This window comes from Seriola dumerili, unplaced genomic scaffold (genome assembly GCF_002260705.1).
Source record: "Seriola dumerili isolate Sdu_G_001 unplaced genomic scaffold, Sdu_1.0 BDQW01000025.1, whole genome shotgun sequence".
Classification (NCBI taxonomy): Eukaryota; Metazoa; Chordata; class Actinopteri; order Carangiformes; family Carangidae; genus Seriola; species Seriola dumerili.
In genome coordinates, this window is record NW_019174280.1 from 14,782,047 (window position 1) to 14,800,045 (window position 17,999).

The 17,999-nt window shown below is 41.2% G+C and overlaps 2 protein-coding genes across 2 annotated transcripts in view; one reads left to right on the forward strand and one right to left on the reverse strand.

The window, feature by feature from the left end:
- Positions 1-8,283, reverse strand: part of LOC111240311 (lactation elevated protein 1 homolog B-like) — a 28,276-nt gene extending 19,993 nt beyond the window's left edge. Inside the window, exons 1-5 of the mRNA XM_022770273.1 lie at positions 7,668-8,283; positions 7,096-7,418; positions 3,260-3,311; positions 3,032-3,133; positions 2,651-2,778 (exon numbers count right to left, since the gene is read on the reverse strand). Coding sequence (XP_022625994.1) covers positions 2,651-2,778; positions 3,032-3,133; positions 3,260-3,311; positions 7,096-7,418; positions 7,668-7,782 — 720 coding nt within the window. The 5' untranslated portion in view covers positions 7,783-8,283. The remainder of the gene's footprint in view (positions 1-2,650; positions 2,779-3,031; positions 3,134-3,259; positions 3,312-7,095; positions 7,419-7,667) is intronic.
- A 324-nt stretch (positions 8,284-8,607) lies between these two features.
- The window catches only part of snx3 (sorting nexin 3), a 14,007-nt gene continuing 4,615 nt past the window's right edge, over positions 8,608-17,999 (forward strand). Inside the window, exon 1 of the mRNA XM_022769088.1 lies at positions 8,608-8,801. Within this exon, the coding sequence (XP_022624809.1) occupies positions 8,640-8,801 (162 nt within the window). The 5' untranslated portion in view covers positions 8,608-8,639. The remainder of the gene's footprint in view (positions 8,802-17,999) is intronic.

A 17,999-nucleotide genomic window follows, 5' to 3' on the forward strand; every position in this document is an offset into this window, starting at 1 on the left:
CACTGCCCTTGCCAATACTTGATTAACATTTGTGTTAAAGCCTTGATTTCACTAAGGAGAGGTGGCTAAGGGCATCAAATTAGTGTGTGTGTACTTGTGGGTGTGTGAGAGATTGTGTGCGTGTGCACGTAATGAGAATCAACAGAAAGCCAAGGCTCTGTGTCTCTCTGAAGGGGCCCCTATTTCCTCCAACCGCAGGATTTTATTTTCATTTCAAAAGAATCATTTAAAAATGACCTTTTATACAACCTGGATTTGTTTATTCATGTGCCCTCAACATGGGCATAGTATGAGGGGCAATATTGATTGCTGAATGAGTAGGGGGAGAGGGAAAGAGAATGGGTACCCACAGAATGAGAAAGGTGGAGGGGACCGATGTAGCACTTGTGGAACACAAAAATAATGGTGCAATCTCCGTCAGCCAATGCTGATATTTAAATGAGCATCCAATTACTCAAGCGGCTGTCAGTTTACAGCAAGGCACACGGGTGCCAAATTAAACCTCTTTTGATGTTACACCTCTTTATGTACACAACCTATGAGCAATTTCACAGAGGCTGCACAGTGACTGAGGCCCTGAGACAATGATGCTCAAGCGCTTTCTTCTCACTCTTCCTCCTCCTTTCTCGCTCTCTTCCCATCTTTCCATCTCGGACCTCTCAATGGCGAGTATTCATTAGGGGAGCCGGGTGGGGGCCGGAAAAGGAGGGAGGGGGGCTACAAATTACTGATAATGGCACGGCGCTAATGAAGAGAATGGAGAAATGTCATTAGCATTTAAGAGGATAAGATCCATCTGACCCACCGCCGCCAGTCGCTTTCTAGCTCCACTCACTTAAGGAAGCAGAAGAGTGCGACTGATACCCAGAGCCTCATTTGCATGGCTGAGTGGAGGAGGATGCTGATTGGTATAGACCGCACCCCACCACCCACCCACCCATCCACCCCCAACTCTCCCAACCTTGCAACCTCTTGTTTATGCATCACAAACAACGCGCACATGTCTGCTTGTTTCCCCTCCATTCACCGGTAGCAACAGTCGACAAGCGAAAACAGCAAAGCTGGCGACAGCAAACAAAACAAATCAATGAGAATGCACAAACAGCGCCGCAGTTTAAAATGTGAAAGACGGGTGGATGAAAGGAGCGGCTCTTGATCCTCGCAGATGCACAGAGAGTGATTAGAGAGAGCAACCGCACCTTCTGTGACCTTTGACCTGCCGGCATTAACTCTAATGATATCAGTAAGAGGAACAACATTGTGCTGCTAATAGATGTGTTTGGCTGCTAATGATAAAGACAGGAGCACATGTCTGTCTCTGTGCCAGTGAATGAATGATTACCTTAAAGAGAATAGAGAGAGATTCAGTAGTGGCTCTCTCTTCTGACACCAAATGTTAAAATAATGAGAAGTCTGCAGCACTAATGGCAGACGGTGCCCTTTAGCTGTGTATATCCAGTGGACAAGAACTAGAAATTACTTGGTTGTAAATGTTTGGGAGACAACCAACCATGTGAGTGTATGAACAAGCAACAGGAGATCACAGATTCAACTGACAGCTGCAGGTTTAAGGTATTCACAGTGAAAATGTTACACCTTGATACATGTGAGATTACACAATTCTACTTCTTCTGTGCCAGTAAATTACCTCTTTACTACATACTACTGCAGAAAGAGAATGTCGAGGAAGTCATTGTACAATTGTACTATATTCAAAAAGGCCACTAGGTGTCCCCAGTCCTGTTTTTGTGGGGACATCATGATCAGAAGCATCCAGTTGTCCAGACAGGGAAGACGCCGGCTGGTACTGAACACTAATAAGGAATAAAGTTTAAGCACAAAATACTGCACTTAGTTTAAACAAAGTGCAACTTTTCAAAAATGATCTTTGGCCTTATTAACAAAGAAGGGACACAAAATGAAGTTACTACCATCAAATTAACCCTTTGTTTCCTTCCTCATCACTGTTTTTGTATAAATGTGTGCCAAAGTCTCATGTCCAGGAGCTTTTTTCTGACAATGGGCCTTCGTTTGTGTTGGATCCTAATATGCAGTATGGTATATTTCTTGCCTTGCTATAACAGCTGAATACTGTATGCATGTTAATACCAGCATTTTTATAAAAATGTACTGTAAAATAATTTTGAACTTATTAAGTTAGCACATACTGAAAGATATCATGAGCATGGTGCAACATGCTGACATTTTAAGCATGGTCATTTGAGAGAATTTTTTTCTATATGCAAACTTGTTTAAACTTTAAAATCCCTTCAAAAAAAGGCACAATTATTATTTATACTGTATCCATTATGCCCCCCAAAGTCTTATTTCCATTAAATCTTTAGTGCATTTTAAAGTTTGTATTGGTATTTATCTAATTCTCCCACCTAACAGATGTTTCTTTGCAATGAAATACCTAAACATCAGGATACCCTTGTTATCTGGAATTGTACTAGCAATATATTTACTCTTATTAACTTATTATTTAGCACTAGTTTCAGAGGACCACTGTGTCAAGAAAACATATGCAGTTGATATAAAGAGTATCAAGAACACATAACTCAGAATTTGTATTGTCTTGTAATGTTCAAACGGACTTTAAGAACTGACAAACATACACACAAACAGTGCCTGTAGCACACTCGCTCACCTGAAACTCATCAAAACACAAGAGGCAGGTTTCATTGCTGATCTCCATGGCAACTGGTGATATGGGGTCATAGGTGAACATATTCCCTAGCCTTCGTTTTGGCAGGCTTTGTTTCCTCCGATGGATCCCTTTAAGCAGCACACAAACGTCAGGCACGTCTTAAAGCACACCTGCATCGGCAACCCCAAACCCACTGACAATACTGAATAAAGCAGTAATTTCACCTGTATGCATAATGGTAGACAATTAGCAAGAGGGCTTCAGGACAAACAGAGAGATAAATATAGGATCTCTAGTGTGTGGGGAGTCAGAAAACTTCCCTGAAGTCACAATAGCCAGCCTTCAATAGTTAGTGAAGTGGAGTGGGAGGAAAATACTAACTTCTGTGGATGTCCAACATGAAGCCATTGAAGTGAACTCTTTTTTTATGGGTGTTTTCCACACGGGAGTAAAACAAATCCATAAGCATGGTCTTCCCTGTGCCTGAAAGGGAGAGACGATGAGAAAAAAAAAGAAAGACATGTTTCCATCTTATAACCTGATCTCGGACATCTTTTAACAGAAAATGCCATATTGATGGTAAAATACATTTTCTATATGTGATCTTACCAACATTTCCGTAGATATAGAAGCCCTTGGGTGGTGGTGGAGCAGGTTCTTCCTTCAGTGGGAAAAGAGGAAAAATGAGGAAAAGACTGTTGTGTACTTGTTTTATATTAAATCTTTTAACAGCTGCTTGTCATCAAAAACAATTATATATAACAGTTAACCACAAATTGCTGGGGTTATCCAACTTTAATGCATAGATTAATTCCTCATTAAAAGCACAAAACACTATAGTCAGTGACCTAAATAAACTGCGTTATATTCATTACCATATAAGACTGAATCATCGTTTAATAAACAAAGTATGCTGAGGCATTAAGCCACCACTACAGTGTGAGGTTTCACATTCTCCAGACTAGCCCACTGCAGGGGAGGAAGACAAAGGGGATCTAATCAACAAGACAAGCCAGGGTTCCCACGAAAGAAAAGCATCATCAGAGGAACAATGGGGGGATTTGTCAGACAAAACGGAGAGGACTGGATGAGGCTCCATACAAGATGGAGTGGACTTGTCTGTGCAGCCTGTTTAGCGCTGCTAATTGTGATACGGTACTGTTGCATTGAGGTGCTGCTGGAAGTCATTGTGCTGCCTGCCTCCTATCATCAAAAGATCCCTGCTTCAAAAAAAAAAAAAAAAAAAAAAAAAAAAAAAAACGTCTTCTGTGTGACCGAGCTGAGAATATTGAGTAAAGCCAAATATCTCGAAAGAGGGCCCAAGCTATGTGAACCCATGTGTCGTCAGTTTAATTATGACATGTAATGATAACTGGAGGCATATTTGTATCGAGCAGGACAAGTTACCGATGTTTTACATTCGGTTTAATAACTGTGGTTGATGATTGTCCATGTCTGTAACTGGTCGATGCCAAATAGCTTTGGAATCAACTCAGCACTAAAGAGAAAGGATTGTCCTCTCAAAATTTAATTTGGTAACTATTTCATGGGGACGGTACTCAGTGTCCACTGCACTTGGTGTCCACCGCACAAGGAGCACTTGACTCTGGTAAATGCAGACAATGGCCGATTGAAAACTAAATGAAAAAACAAACTTGTTACCCATCCTCTCTCTCTGCTCTCTCTCTCTCCCCACTCCTCCCCTCCTCACTACCCCCTCCACCGCCCCTGCCACCCATTCCCTCCATCCACCGCCTGTCCTGAGCTGGAGTGAAATACTGGAAGAGCAACAAGCCTTTCCTGTCTGCTCTGGCATAACAGTATGTGACTTCTCCCTGACTTCCCAAGCTGCCCTCTGGCATGGTGGGGTAATTGTCAGTGGTGGCTGGTAGCCATTCTGCTTCGGCAGAGTGGAGAAGGACAAGGCTGTCCCTCAGCCGCTCTGTCTAGCTGAGCTCTGTGGCCTTGTCTCACCTCCTGATGGAGGATATATACTGGCACATGAGTGGAAAGTTCACATGCAGGACATGGGTACTTTGGCTTTAAAGTGACTTCAGGAAAACTGTGTTTGAACATGTTTATCTACAGCCAAAGACGCCATGTCTCTCACCAGGAAGGTTAATAGAGTGATTTTGTGAGTTAGTTTTAACTGGTATAACCGCCCTGTCCCGCCGGAGGCCTACCGTGTACAGGACGACTCTATGATGCACGTCTGACTTGAAGAGTGCGGCTCCCACTAAACAATGGCCCATTGTTAGCCGACCATCCGCAAAACCACGCCACATTGGGTCAATATTAAGTCAAGTGTACTCTCCTCACAGACTTGGTCAGTTAGTGAGGACAATGGCGGCACTTTCACAGAGAGAACAGACACCGAAAGGACAGCGGTATGACCTGATTCAAACCAGAATAATTGCATAAGTACTCCAGTCAGTGTGTATGTGTGTGAGAGCCAGAGCCAAGAAAAATAAGGTGCAAAAGGAGAGGAAGGGCGAAGGGGGTGGGGTGGGGGGATGGCGGTGGCGGTGTTGATAGCCTAACACCAAAGTATTTGTCAGAGTCCCAAATCAAAAGCAAAAAGGACAAGAATGGCCCAGACAATGGGGATCCCCTCATTACTGCATGGGGATGGTGAGAGAGTGAGAGGGGTGCCGGGACAGGCCCAGCGGGAGGTCTGCCCTGCTGCCTTCCAAAATCTCTGCCTAACCCTATGTGTTTGTGCCAGCCAACCAACAAAAAAAAAAAACACTCCCACCACCAAATACTAGACAGTCAGCTCCCCTGACCTAAAAACAACAACAGACCCCTACATTAGGCCGTTCCAAAACTCACATGCACAATACACTTCCCAGACCCCTACCCTCCCTTTGACCTGAGCCCCATGGCCACCATCAGTGATACAACTGGAGTACAGTGCAGTGGACTCTGTGAAGTCCCTCCATATGTTAGACGTCAATGGGGCTTTATAACAGAATGAGAGTCCAGATGCCACACTGCCAAAGGCTTTAAACATATCCATGCTGTCATGTAAATCCAAAACCGTGTCCAGAATCACTCCCTGTTTTCTACCACGTCCATTTTTTATTTCCACTATTTTATTTGAGTGCTTGATTTTTTTTTTTTTAATGTATGCCCTTTTCAGGTCATGATTTAGTGCCCTCAAAAATTCCTACAACTTAAAGAAAAGTTTTAGTTTAATATCCAGATGATGCAAAACTAAAACTACCCCAAATATCCAATTACTAGGTTGTCTCTCAGCTTTCAACAGATTCTCATGGTCTTCCTCAGTGGATGGAGTTTGCTCAGTTGTCAGTGAGATGAATATGCTGGCATACGGGTTCAGCAGCTGTTATAATATTACCGATGGGACTTTTGTTTTCATCATAACAGCTACAGACAGTTGTATGTCAGAATGCATCTCCAGGACAACAAAGCAGACTCACTCTGATGATGAACACTCTGTGAGATCAAATGAAAGCTCTGGGAAAAAGTTGGTAGGCGGACCTTGGGTTTGGAGACCACAGCACTGGCCTTGATTATAAAAGGACTGGTATTTGTGTTTCGGCTCATGTATGACTCAAAATACTGACCTAGAATATTACTTTTATTTTGAAAATGTAGCGTTTGGTTTTCCTAATTAATAATTTGGTTTAAGCCAAAAAAAGTTATTAATTTGATTTTAATATTGGCAAAAACACACATCCTTAAAAAGGTAAGATCTCCAGTCGTAGACCATCTTTCTCAGAGTTTGAAATAAATTGCAAGCTGTACATCCAAATCATGGCAGGGGTATACTAAAACCTTAATTGAACATATTTAATATTCTTGTCCACTGTGATGTCATTGTGATGTATTATTTACATAATTTCTTATCCCCTGGGTTGGTTTATTGTTGCTGCTATTTTTTCAATAAAGGAAAAAAATCCCAGCAACTGTTACCTGAAAATTGAATGAGAAAAATAACATAATTTTCTCTCTCCTATGTTAGCCATTACTAAAGTCAAAGAGAGAAGGGCTTGATGCTCTGGGAGAACTGGACAGACAGTCCTCACATCCTCACATCCTCTCACCCTCACATTTGGCTAAAATCACTGTGACACATCAGGCAGTTTGTTTGCTTTATATCACTGTGGTTAGGTCAGTGGTGTGGTCTTGATGAACTACCTTTAAGTTTTTTGGACACCACTCACATGACAAAAACTGATTAATAAGGGATAATCCAAATCATGATTATAAGAACACCGATTCCATACATATTTAAATTATGTTAAGAACCATGCAGGGGTTTCTTTATAACTAAGATTAAATTAAGAGATAAGATTTTAAACACATCTAAACAATGTCCACTGTATTTTGTAGGAGATCATTTCTCAGTATGACAACAGGGGATTGTATTGATGAGTATTATTGTATTATGACACAAGTCTGTACAATATCTCTGTTACCTTATCAGCCGATTCGCCACCTTTGTTTTCAGCTGTAGTAATGTCGGGGGCGTTATCTTTCTGAAGTTGACTCTTGACATCTTTTGAGTCTAGTCTTGGAGGAGATGGGCTCAGGTAGATGCTGTTACTGTACTTCTTCAGGGTACGTTGCAGCTGGGCCAGCTGCTGTAGGACATGTCTCTGCTGAGCATCTTTCCTCAGGGAACCACACTGAACGAGGTGATCATAGTGTCCAATAGTTTCAGCAAAGGTAGAAACAGCTGCTGGAGACTCAGAGGAGCAGGATGATGAAGATGAACTGCATGTCCTCCAACTAGTGTAACCTTGAAGTATTTCAAAAGACATCTGTGTTAATCCGCTTTTTTTAACCTCCTGATTCTATTAAATTCAATCAAACCGTGATTGGAAAGAGTGTGTAATCCAGGTGATTGGAAAGAGTGTGTAATCCAGGGGCTACTGGTGATGGCAGGTGTCAAAGTTAGCAAACCTGTATTACCTAAAACACGCTGTAACATCCTAAATCTCACACAGCCAAAACACCATTAAATACAACATGACGGGAAGACACTTACTTTTTCCCGTGCAACTGAATGTCAGACGGCAAATCTTCTTTGAGGTCAGCGCTGTATCTTTGAATAAAAACTTCATTGAGCATCTGACAGCTGCAGGCACCGTGCAAGCCGCCATGATGCTTCAAAACGCCAAAGCTTTATTGAGATTCACAGACACATACAAGCACAAGCATGGAGGGGATTTAAATGTGAGATGTCCTGAATACATGTTATCGAATATAATTTATTTACATTTAAATTCATAACTGTGGAACAAAGGGAATAAATGTTGCAAAGTCTTTGACCAATATAGATCCTTCTTTTTGTTTTGTTTTGTTTGTTTGCTTGTTTGTTTTTACCACAACATGATATTATTGTTTTATTTCTATTATTTCGCTTGTCGCTGTCAAAGAAAAGTCAATTTAGTAATTATTTCAAAATTTCAGCATCAAATCCTGCACATTTTAATTGTTTTGAACGCAGGATCACTTGTTATTTTCGCATTTTAGCAGCAATTATTGAACTCTGTGAACCGTGACTGGTCCAGATTATACCGATAAAAGTTATTCATTTGTGTCTATGGTTTAATAAACGAATCAAGCCAATGTGCTTGCTGGCGGGTTGTAAACAAACCGAGCAGCAGGTGTCCGGGTAGCGTCAGCTGAGCCTCAGCTGATCGGAAGTCTTTAATCCCGCGACAGTGACAGACAGACCAATACCGGAACTTAGGTGATGTACCTTCAACATAAAAGTTACAATTAAACTTTTAGGTGTGTGAAAGACAAAGTCATGTGGAAATGTCTACTTATAACTATACAGTATAATTAAACACAGACGTTCATCTAAATCAGTGCACTGTTCCCACAACACGTTTTTACTACGCGGACACAATAGTCTCCAAATGTTTTATTTTGGAGGTTAGCAGCGGAATGTACACATTTGTATTCTGGCTAACTTAACATTATCCCTAGCTGCTAGAAGGACAGGGGAGAAATGGCTGATACCATAGCTGATACAAGAAGGCTCTTCACTAAGCCTCAGAACTTAAATGACGCTTATGGACCCCCGAGTAATTTTCTAGAGATTGATGTGAGCAACCCTGAGACCGTCGGGGTTGGCAGGGGCAGATACACCACGTATGAAGTCAGACTGAAGGTGAGCCTACAGTAACAAGTGCTAATGACGTTAGCTAGCAAGCTAGCTACCTGAGCTAGCGACCATTTTTCCTTTGCTCAAAGAAAGTTATGACTTCCTGACACCAGGATTGCCACAGACAAAAAGAGGCGCATATTATCACACAGTCGACATTTAAATGTGTGAATGACGGGCTAAGAAGAGAGGTTACTGATGAAACGAGTTAGCCAACGCTAGCTAGCAGGCTACTGACACTCGTTAAAATGAACAGTGATTAGCTACCTGACATCAAACTAACGAGTTAACGTGACTGACATTTGCGTTGAGCCGAAGTCATTTGTCTAGATAGTAGTTAATAGGTCAAGGGGCTTTGGATAGCAATGTTAACAAGTACAGTACAGCACCTACTAATATTTGCTTAAACGTTAACAGGCAGTTTGCTATCGCTCTGCTAGAGGAGGGAATTTGTTTACATTAGCCTTAAGTGTTTTTCCATAGTGTCGTGACAGAGCAGTTAACACAAGAGTCATCTCTACTAATAAGATGGAGTTATATAACCGGTATAGCAAGCTGATGAAATGATTATGAAATAACCCCTCAGAAACGTTTACGTCTTCTTGAATAGTTCAGAGTTAAACTCTAGCCACACCCCATTTTCTGACTGGAAAGAATAGATAACAGCATTGTTCACACTTAATGACCAACTTCACTTGAAAGTAGGCCCGTGTGACCAAATGCTCAGCTCTCTGCTTCATCTACACATCATACTAATGCTACGTTAGTGGGGGATGTCTGTTAAGAATGCTTTAGTTTGTAGTTTTCCTGGTTTCACTGATGAATCATCAAGTTAATTCATACCAAGTAGAGTATTCTAGTATCAGGTTAAAAGGGGAACATAGCTCAGCAAGTCAGCTTCTCTGGAACTGTAGACAGGATGCTCTGTGATCCTCTCCTGCCTGGCCCACCCGCCCCACACAGCGCATTTCCTTCCTCCTACTCGACTGAGGAACTTGCAGGGGAGAACAAATGCTTTTCTTCTTAGAGAAGTTTCTGCCTTCCATTGGTTAACTAGTTGGTAGTTGGTAGTTGGCCAAAAATGTAAATACTTGAGAAATATGATATAGATTATTGGTTCTACTGTCCAGAAATGTGGCACAATTGAGCAATCAGTGAGGAGAGTAATGGTTGGATAAACACAGTTGTTGCAAAACACAGATGCTGTATCACTTGTGTATCATGTGCTTTTTCTCTGTCACACACACACACACACACACACACACACACACACACACACACACACACACACACACACACACACACACAACATCAAGTCATTTTAGACCACTTTTAACCAGCACCAGTTGAATTAACACATAGAAGAAAACGATCATGCTAAATTGTTGCCACACACAATTGACTGCCACTCCAATCTCCACTCAAGGTCCACTTATTTTGACCATATCACATGGTCTTCATCAGAAGATGGAGTTTGCTCAGTTGACATTGAACTGTAGATGTGTCAGACCTTCCATGTCAGGCTCCACCAAGTGAAGCCAATGTGAGTGGGAAGTCCTAGAGGAGCTCAGAGCAATAGAGAGTCTGAACATCTGCAGTTCAATCACCATGTTGCTGCTGCTGAAGACCGTGTGATATGGTAGAAAGCTCCAGAATAGAACCTTGGACTGAGAATTTTTTTCAGCTGCTGTTTCTTTTCAAGAGTTGTCAAACTAAACTTAGACATTATTTGAATACTTGCACTACATTGCAATGAAGAAAATCATTAGCCAACACAGGTAAAGTTTGTGCTATTCTATTTAAAATTACATCATTTTCAGAACTCTTGATTTTTATTCCTAAGACATTCTCATTTATTTTTCAGCATGTCTGTCACCACATACAATTTTGCATTAATTCAGCCATTCCAGCATTCTATTGTTTGCATCTTTAATGTGCAGGCTGCACTAAGAGTCTGAAATTGTCAGGCAGTCACTAGGCTCATCTGATTGCCTCATCTCTTATCTCTAAATTGTCATTTCAGTTGACTGACACCCCTGTAGTTAGTGGCCTGGAGTATTTAGATTGGATAGCAGCCCTCAAGTATTTATAGTTTCCCCTTACCTTAAAGAAATGGGTTGAGAGAAGAGAAGCCGTCTCCAGGCATTAGCGTTGAATATAAGGCTACTGTACTTGATTAGCGTGTAATAATTAGCATATGCGTGTAATCAGCATTATTGTGCACCTCATAGCCCTGTGTGACCCTGCTTTGCATAAGACCACAGAAGAAGCGGCGCATCCCTCACTTCTCAACAAACGTGGTGTCAACTTTGCTTTGCTTCTCTCCTTCTCCTTTCTTCAGCTTTCTTTAGAAGCATTTTACTCCATCTCCAGCATGTTAAGAGCGTTAGCCACAATGCCTAGGCCTGGAATGCATAGCATTTGCGTTAGTCTTTTTGTTTTCATCGTGCTCAAGATATTCAGAAATACTTTAATTTTATTATCTAATTTTGCTATACAGTTTCTGTTCATAACTCTTCCCTGTCCCCTGTTCTCACTGCTGTTCCGCTATCCATCCGAAATCGAGAGAGCCCTTGTGGCCGCACTGAGACAGTCTGCCTAATCCCCTCATTGAGAGAAGAGAAGAATGAAACAGGCCAGGGTGTGGGGGAGCTGGAGTGTTTATTCCCCAACCTTACCCGCACACCCCCCACCCATGGGAGGGCAGAAAGCCACCCCCTCACCAGCCTTCATCCCATTGCCCACTTATCCCATTTCACTCCCAGCTGTGTGCAGTCAGTTGCCTTGTTCATAGTGTGGTTACCATAGTCCCTGTGATGACTAAATGTGGTTTGCATATAATGTAAACACGAGATCAGGGTAGAATTCTTCCTATGATATTGCAAAGTTTCCCTTGAGTCTCTTTAAATGAATGTCAGATTATGCATTTGACTTGTGACTCACTGGTAGCGTCTGAATTTTTATGATGAAGCAAATTGTATAAGGATTGGATTATCATGTGGGAAGCCAACAGTTTGCTGTGTGGCACAGTTGTTACACCTTACAGTCACATGTTGACAGCCAGGCTTGCATTTGGTGTTTAAAATCAGTGGGATCAATCCACTTCTTTCAGTCAGGTTTTGAAAAGGTGGAAGCTAAGTTCATACTGAAAGGAGGCGGATATCTCATTTTGCCTGAGCGGACTTGTAATGTCCAGGGTCGTGTTGAAACAATGGATTTTTGTTCTCAATCTAAATCCCTTCGTCTTAAGTGTAGTTTCTGAAATTGAAAAAATGTTTTTTTTTTTCCTGCGTCTACACATGTTTTTCATGCTTTTCATGTTCCTAATGGTTCCAAAAGTTATTCAGCAGGGTCCATCACCTAAATGGTTTTTTGGTTGTTACTGGTTTGAGAGGAACCCCTCAAGCAGCACAGTGTACGCATTTGGATCCTCAGTAAACAGGGGATTGGAGTTGGGGTGTGTATGTGTGTGTGTGAATGGGGGGGGTGTTGGGTATTATCAAAATTTCTTGTCTTTAGTTGGTTCCCATCTCATCCAGAGAGCACATTCAGGGGAGCGAACTTTGGGATCTCACTTTGTTTATGGATAGGAGTACATAAAAGGCCTCTTATAGCTCTGTCTCTCACTCTCACTCAGTCTTCTACCCCTCCTCTTCTCTACTCCCATAGCTTCTCCCTCTCTCTTTCTTTCTCTTTTCCATTTGGGCATTGGGGCGGGGGCCTTTGGTCATTAATAAAATGGGGAGAGATGGGGAGTGGGTGTGTGTGTGGGGGGGCGCTTGTCAGGCACAGTCAAGTGTAATCCAAAGTCTACAGCATCCTCTTCGACAACTATTTTAATGGAAATAGGGAACATATTGTATCAAGGCTACCATATCCTACTTGAAATGACAGTATCAAAAGTGGGAGTTGATACTATGGCAACAAAGCAGCTTTTTGCCAGCTAGGCGAGTCTAGGCTGTCAGGCCACAGGGGCCGGCAAGCACGGGAACGAGTGAGAGAGTACATGGAGAGGCGAGAGCAAAAGACCCATAGCCTTAACGCTTTTGTGCCTTGTCTTTTTTTCCCCATTTTAGAATATGATGCAATGAGATGGTATTATGTTGCCATTTTTAATGCTATTATTCTGAAAGGAGAGTATATGGGAGGGGTAAGAAGGGGGCATGGGGGAGGTTTAGGATGCACACTCTCAAACTTGACTTAATCCATCCTGCTAAAAGCTAATGCATGGTGGCCTTGAACTATTCTCTCAGGAGATGAGTGATCTTTGTCCCCTCTCTCCCTCTTTCTCTGTCTCGCTGTTTTTAAGGGTTCTGCCTCTTTTCAACCCATTTTCAATGAGCCTTAGGTATTGTGTCCCACACATTATGAATCACATGCTCTTCCTATAGAGCATAAATTGCATCTTGTACACTCGAAATGGAAAGTGAAGCTAGGAGGTCTACTATGAAAGAGGTACATCTAGCTTTATGCTCCTTTGTTAAAAGATGCAACATTTTCTCTTTTTACGCCTGCTTTTAATATAACCATTAGTTATATTAAGCTTATTTGGCTTTTCTAAATTTTTGGATTTCATTTTTGCCCCTCTGTAACTTTACTTTCTTTCATCTCCCTCTTATATTGTTATTCTGTCCCTATCAAAGTGAGCAGGGCAAAGTGTGCCTTTTTAGACAATTAATGAAATGCTAAGACCCGGCTGGGTCTGGGCTGGTCCCATGTCCCAATCACTGCAGGGGCCAGTAAGTTGAGACAACCGGGCCTTAACCTCTAACCAGCCATGAAGAGAACAGAGGCCAGGGAAACATGATCTTTGACTTGTAGAGCTCTCACGCACCGTCTCTTTGTGTGTGTGTGTGTGTGTGTGTGTGTGTGTGTGTGTGTGTGTGTGTGTGTGTGTGTGTGTGTGTGTGTGTGTGTGTGTGTGTGTGTGTGTGTGTGTGTGTGTGTATATATGTGCGTGTGTGTGCGTATATGTGCGTGCGTATATGTGCATGTGCGTGTGTATATGTGCATGTGCATGTGTATGTGTGAGAGAGAGAGAGTGAGTCAGACCTCTCACTTTTCAGTTCTGTCGTTTTCGTTCCTCCCCTTGTCCTACAAGGCCAATCTCTTAATCACAGGGTTTGAGAGGGAGAGATGATTGAAAGGCCAGGTGACTTTCTTTCCTTACATTCTCACTGCTAACCTCATTGTCTTGTGATGGTTCGACTATGTGTGTACAAACAAGCGTGAACGCTTTGGGCTATTATATTTACATTGTTAACTGTATGACACCTGTGCATGTATGCTTGGTGTACGTCAGTGTGTGCTTGCGCGCGGTTAAGTGTTTTCTGTGTGCACATGATGGGATTAGAGTCACGGCGGTGGCAGATTACCTGTAACTGTGATCTGTTGTAGTGGGGATTAACTTTGCGGCGCTCCATGCTGTGAGGTAACATGACGCAGCAGGGACAGACCATGGTGAGAGGAGAGTGGAGTTAATGCTAGAGCACTGGGGCGATAAAGCTAAGATAATCCACTTCTCCTGTGACCTGAGAAAAGAGGAGGAGTGAGGGGCTCATTGACAGCTTCACCTGGAGAGAACTTTAAATAAGTGGGAGAGGGAAGGTTTCAGGGCTGGTGAGTCAAATTAAAACTTAGTGGGAAAGAGGGAGTGGCAGGGACTCAATGAGTTTACAGGCAGGGTAAGGAAGTACTCCTATTATTGTGTCATCTTAACCAGGCTATTTCACCAGTCTTAAGGATTTAATCACAGCAAATATGACCTTGTTGAAGAGAGCTGTGGTAATCGGCAAAATAACAAATTATTTTTTGCATGTATAGAGCAAAGTGATTTCTGCCTGTGGTTTGATTCTATGCAGGCATCACAATGGTCACAGAAAGACCTGGATACAAAATTTTATTTGTTTAAAAAAAAAGCTTTAAGGTAAGGTTAAACTCAGGTCATGTTGTGAGAGGAAAGCAATGTTCATGTTAAAGCTAACACGGAAGTTGAGGCCTAATTATAAGAGTTTGAAAACCTTGATAGATTTTGAAATCAGATGGCATCATGCATAAGGAGAAATTTAAGGTAATTATCGACGCTTAACTCACCAACACACCGAGCACAATAAAATGAAATAGAAAACAAGAAAATGACCTCACAACAAAGGTGTTATTAAATTAGGATAGTAAAATTTTCTTTCCAGTACGAACATAACTTCCTCCACTGTAATGAAGGATACACACAAGAAAGGATGTAATTACAACCCTGAAATGGGCATTCGTTAAAAACAGAAGCTCCACTGTGCAGCATTGATGCACAAACATGGAAGACTGTTAAGAAAGAAACTTTACCTGCGACATCATCACAAAAGTCAAGGTCTAAAGTTTGGACAAATCAATCTGGAAAAGCCAGTGTGGTCTGATGACAAGCCTCCACATGACTCTTCCGTGTAGACGCTGTTTGTGCAGTCAACGCTGCACAGTGGAGTGGTGCACCATCACTCCTGTGTCAGTTAAACCTTCCTGCAGCTCCTTTGCAGTCATATAGGGCTTTTGCTTTGTCTTTCTTCCTAGCAGATATAGATTTTATTCGAAAGTTTTCTTGGTGTTCCACAGTTCCTCTCAACTGCCATTTCTTAATGACATTTTGAACAGTTACAAGCATATATACAGTCTAATATAATCCAGTACAATAGCTCCTCCACATATTCTACCTTCATGAAAGGTATTATTTCGTATATGTATATTAATTACTGTGGTCACAGTGGTGGTGTTGTACTGGACTGCATTATATTGAAATGTGTTTCTAATATTCTTCCACCTCATGTTTGTAAATCTAATGGGCAAACCATGAGAAACACATCTTAATATAATGTAGTCTAGTTCAACAGCACTGCAACTTCAATAATAAACATATAGTTCAATTATTAAATGTCTCATCGTGTCAAATTATCTTTGTAAAGGTAGAATTTATGGCTGAGCTGTTGTGTTGGATTGCACTGGATTTTACGGGTGTACCCACTAAAGTAGCCACTGGCTCTGTATTTTAATAATTACCATTAGTAATGTGTGTTTTACAGTCAAACATGATATCAGAATCATATTGACTTTGTGCAGTTCTCGTCATCATTATAACTATAACTATATTTTTTACGAAATTTGTTTGCTTTTTCCTACCAATTCTGTGTGGAATCCATAATTTTGAAGACTGAGGAGGGGACAGAGCAGAAAGGGAAGAAAACAAATGCCCATATTTTCCCCATTGAAACATGACAAGAGGAGTCTCAAGGGCAGAAAATCTGACTTATTATCACAGAGCAAGGGAAATAAAGAGGGAAAAAACTGAAAGGGAGAGACCATGAGAGCGAAAAGACCACTCCTGCTCTCCCTCCTCCTCAATTAGTCCTGCACAGACCAGATGAAGCTCCCAACCTCTCCAGTTTTTCTTTTCTTCCTTTATACCCCCTCTCCTTTCTTTTTTGTTCAGCCATTTACTCAGCCTTCTAGTTAACTCTCCATCCCCTTTACTGCACAGTCGCACAGTCACAGTCGTCTGCTCATCGATCAGTCTGCTGCTCCTACTGTATTCATGCTGCATCTACTTGCTCAATTGCTTTGCTCTTGTGATTCCTCCTCCTTCCATGAATTCTGACCTTCTCTGAATGTGGCCTGCCAATGAAATGCTCATTCACTCTCTCCTTGTTTGTACATTGTCATGGGATGGCCATGTTCTGCCAGGACTAGTGAAGAGGTTTGGCATTGTGCTGTAATGTGCTGTTTGCTTCAGTGTTCTCTGTCAATGTCGAAACATCTCCTCTTTTTAATATGAAATTCACTCTCAAGTGCTTGTCAACAGCAACTTGGAATTATGTGCACATCTGTGCATTGTCGTACACGAACACATCAAACAACACACACAAAAAAAAAAGAAGAAAAAACTCAAAACATTCTCTGTGCAATAGACCTTGGTGAGCAAAACATAAGTGAACTTTTTTTTTTTTTGCCTGGAGGCCAGTTTCAATTTTTCTATTCAGTTTGGTTCAATTTGGTTTCAATTTTTTTTCCCCTCCTTTTTATTATTTTAATAAAGTCAGAGTAGATACCACAAGGATAAAGCTGTAACCAATGCAATAATAATTTTCTGCTGTTATTACTAGTGGCACAGGAAATACAAGCTGTGAGTTTGTTTGTAGTTTTAAAATCATAGTTTGGGACATCTTTAAACATGTTTCTGGTCAACAGTACAATCACAAGGTGTATTAACCCATAGGTAACCATGGCAACAATAGTGGTACATTGCCCATTAACCTTAATGGTGGTTATACTATTTACAAAACAAACTTATGCCAAGGTGTTCCAGTGCACCTGAAATAATGAAGTCAGGTCTGTGATACAAAGGGAAGTAGGGCTGCACTTAGATTATTTTCATTATGGATTTATCTGTTGATTATTTTCTCAGTGGGATATATAATGTAGAATGCCCATCATAGTGTCCTAAAGCCTGAGGTAATGTCTTCATTCATAAACCAAAACATATTCAGTTAACTTAATAATAATCTTCACAGCTGAGAAGCTTGGTATTTTTGCTGAATATTAAAAGGATAAATGTTTGCCGGTTCATTTTCTGTTGATGGATTAATCAATTTGTTGTTCCACCTTTGAAGGGAAGCATCCATTAGTTTATTATACTGGCACACTTTGTTTATTGTTACTACTATAAAACAGCCATCATGCATGAAGAAAAAATTTAATGTGTGGCAAGAAAACCCTACCTCTATAAATACATTTGAAATATAGAGCTGAAATGATTAGTCATGGAACAACAAAAATGAATTATCAACTATTTTGGTAACAGATTAAGTTATCATTTTAGAAACAAACATGTCAACAGTTATTTCCTTTCAGTATCTCAAATCTGAGCTTTTGATGCCAAGATGCCACCTTAGGCTTTGGGAAATTGTGACACTATTCTCACATATTTTAAAGAGTAAACACTCAATTAATTGAAAAAACTGATAGCCATATTAATCAATAATAAACATAATACACCACACAAAGAAAAGTGTGTACACAACAATTTGATGTAAATCAAGGCAACTCCTACTAGTGACAGCTGTAACAGTTTGCCACCTGTGTGTGTGTGTGTGTGTGTGTGTGTGTGTGTGTGTGTGTGTGTGTGTGTGTGTGTGTGTGTGTGTGTGTGTGTGTGTGTGTGTGTCC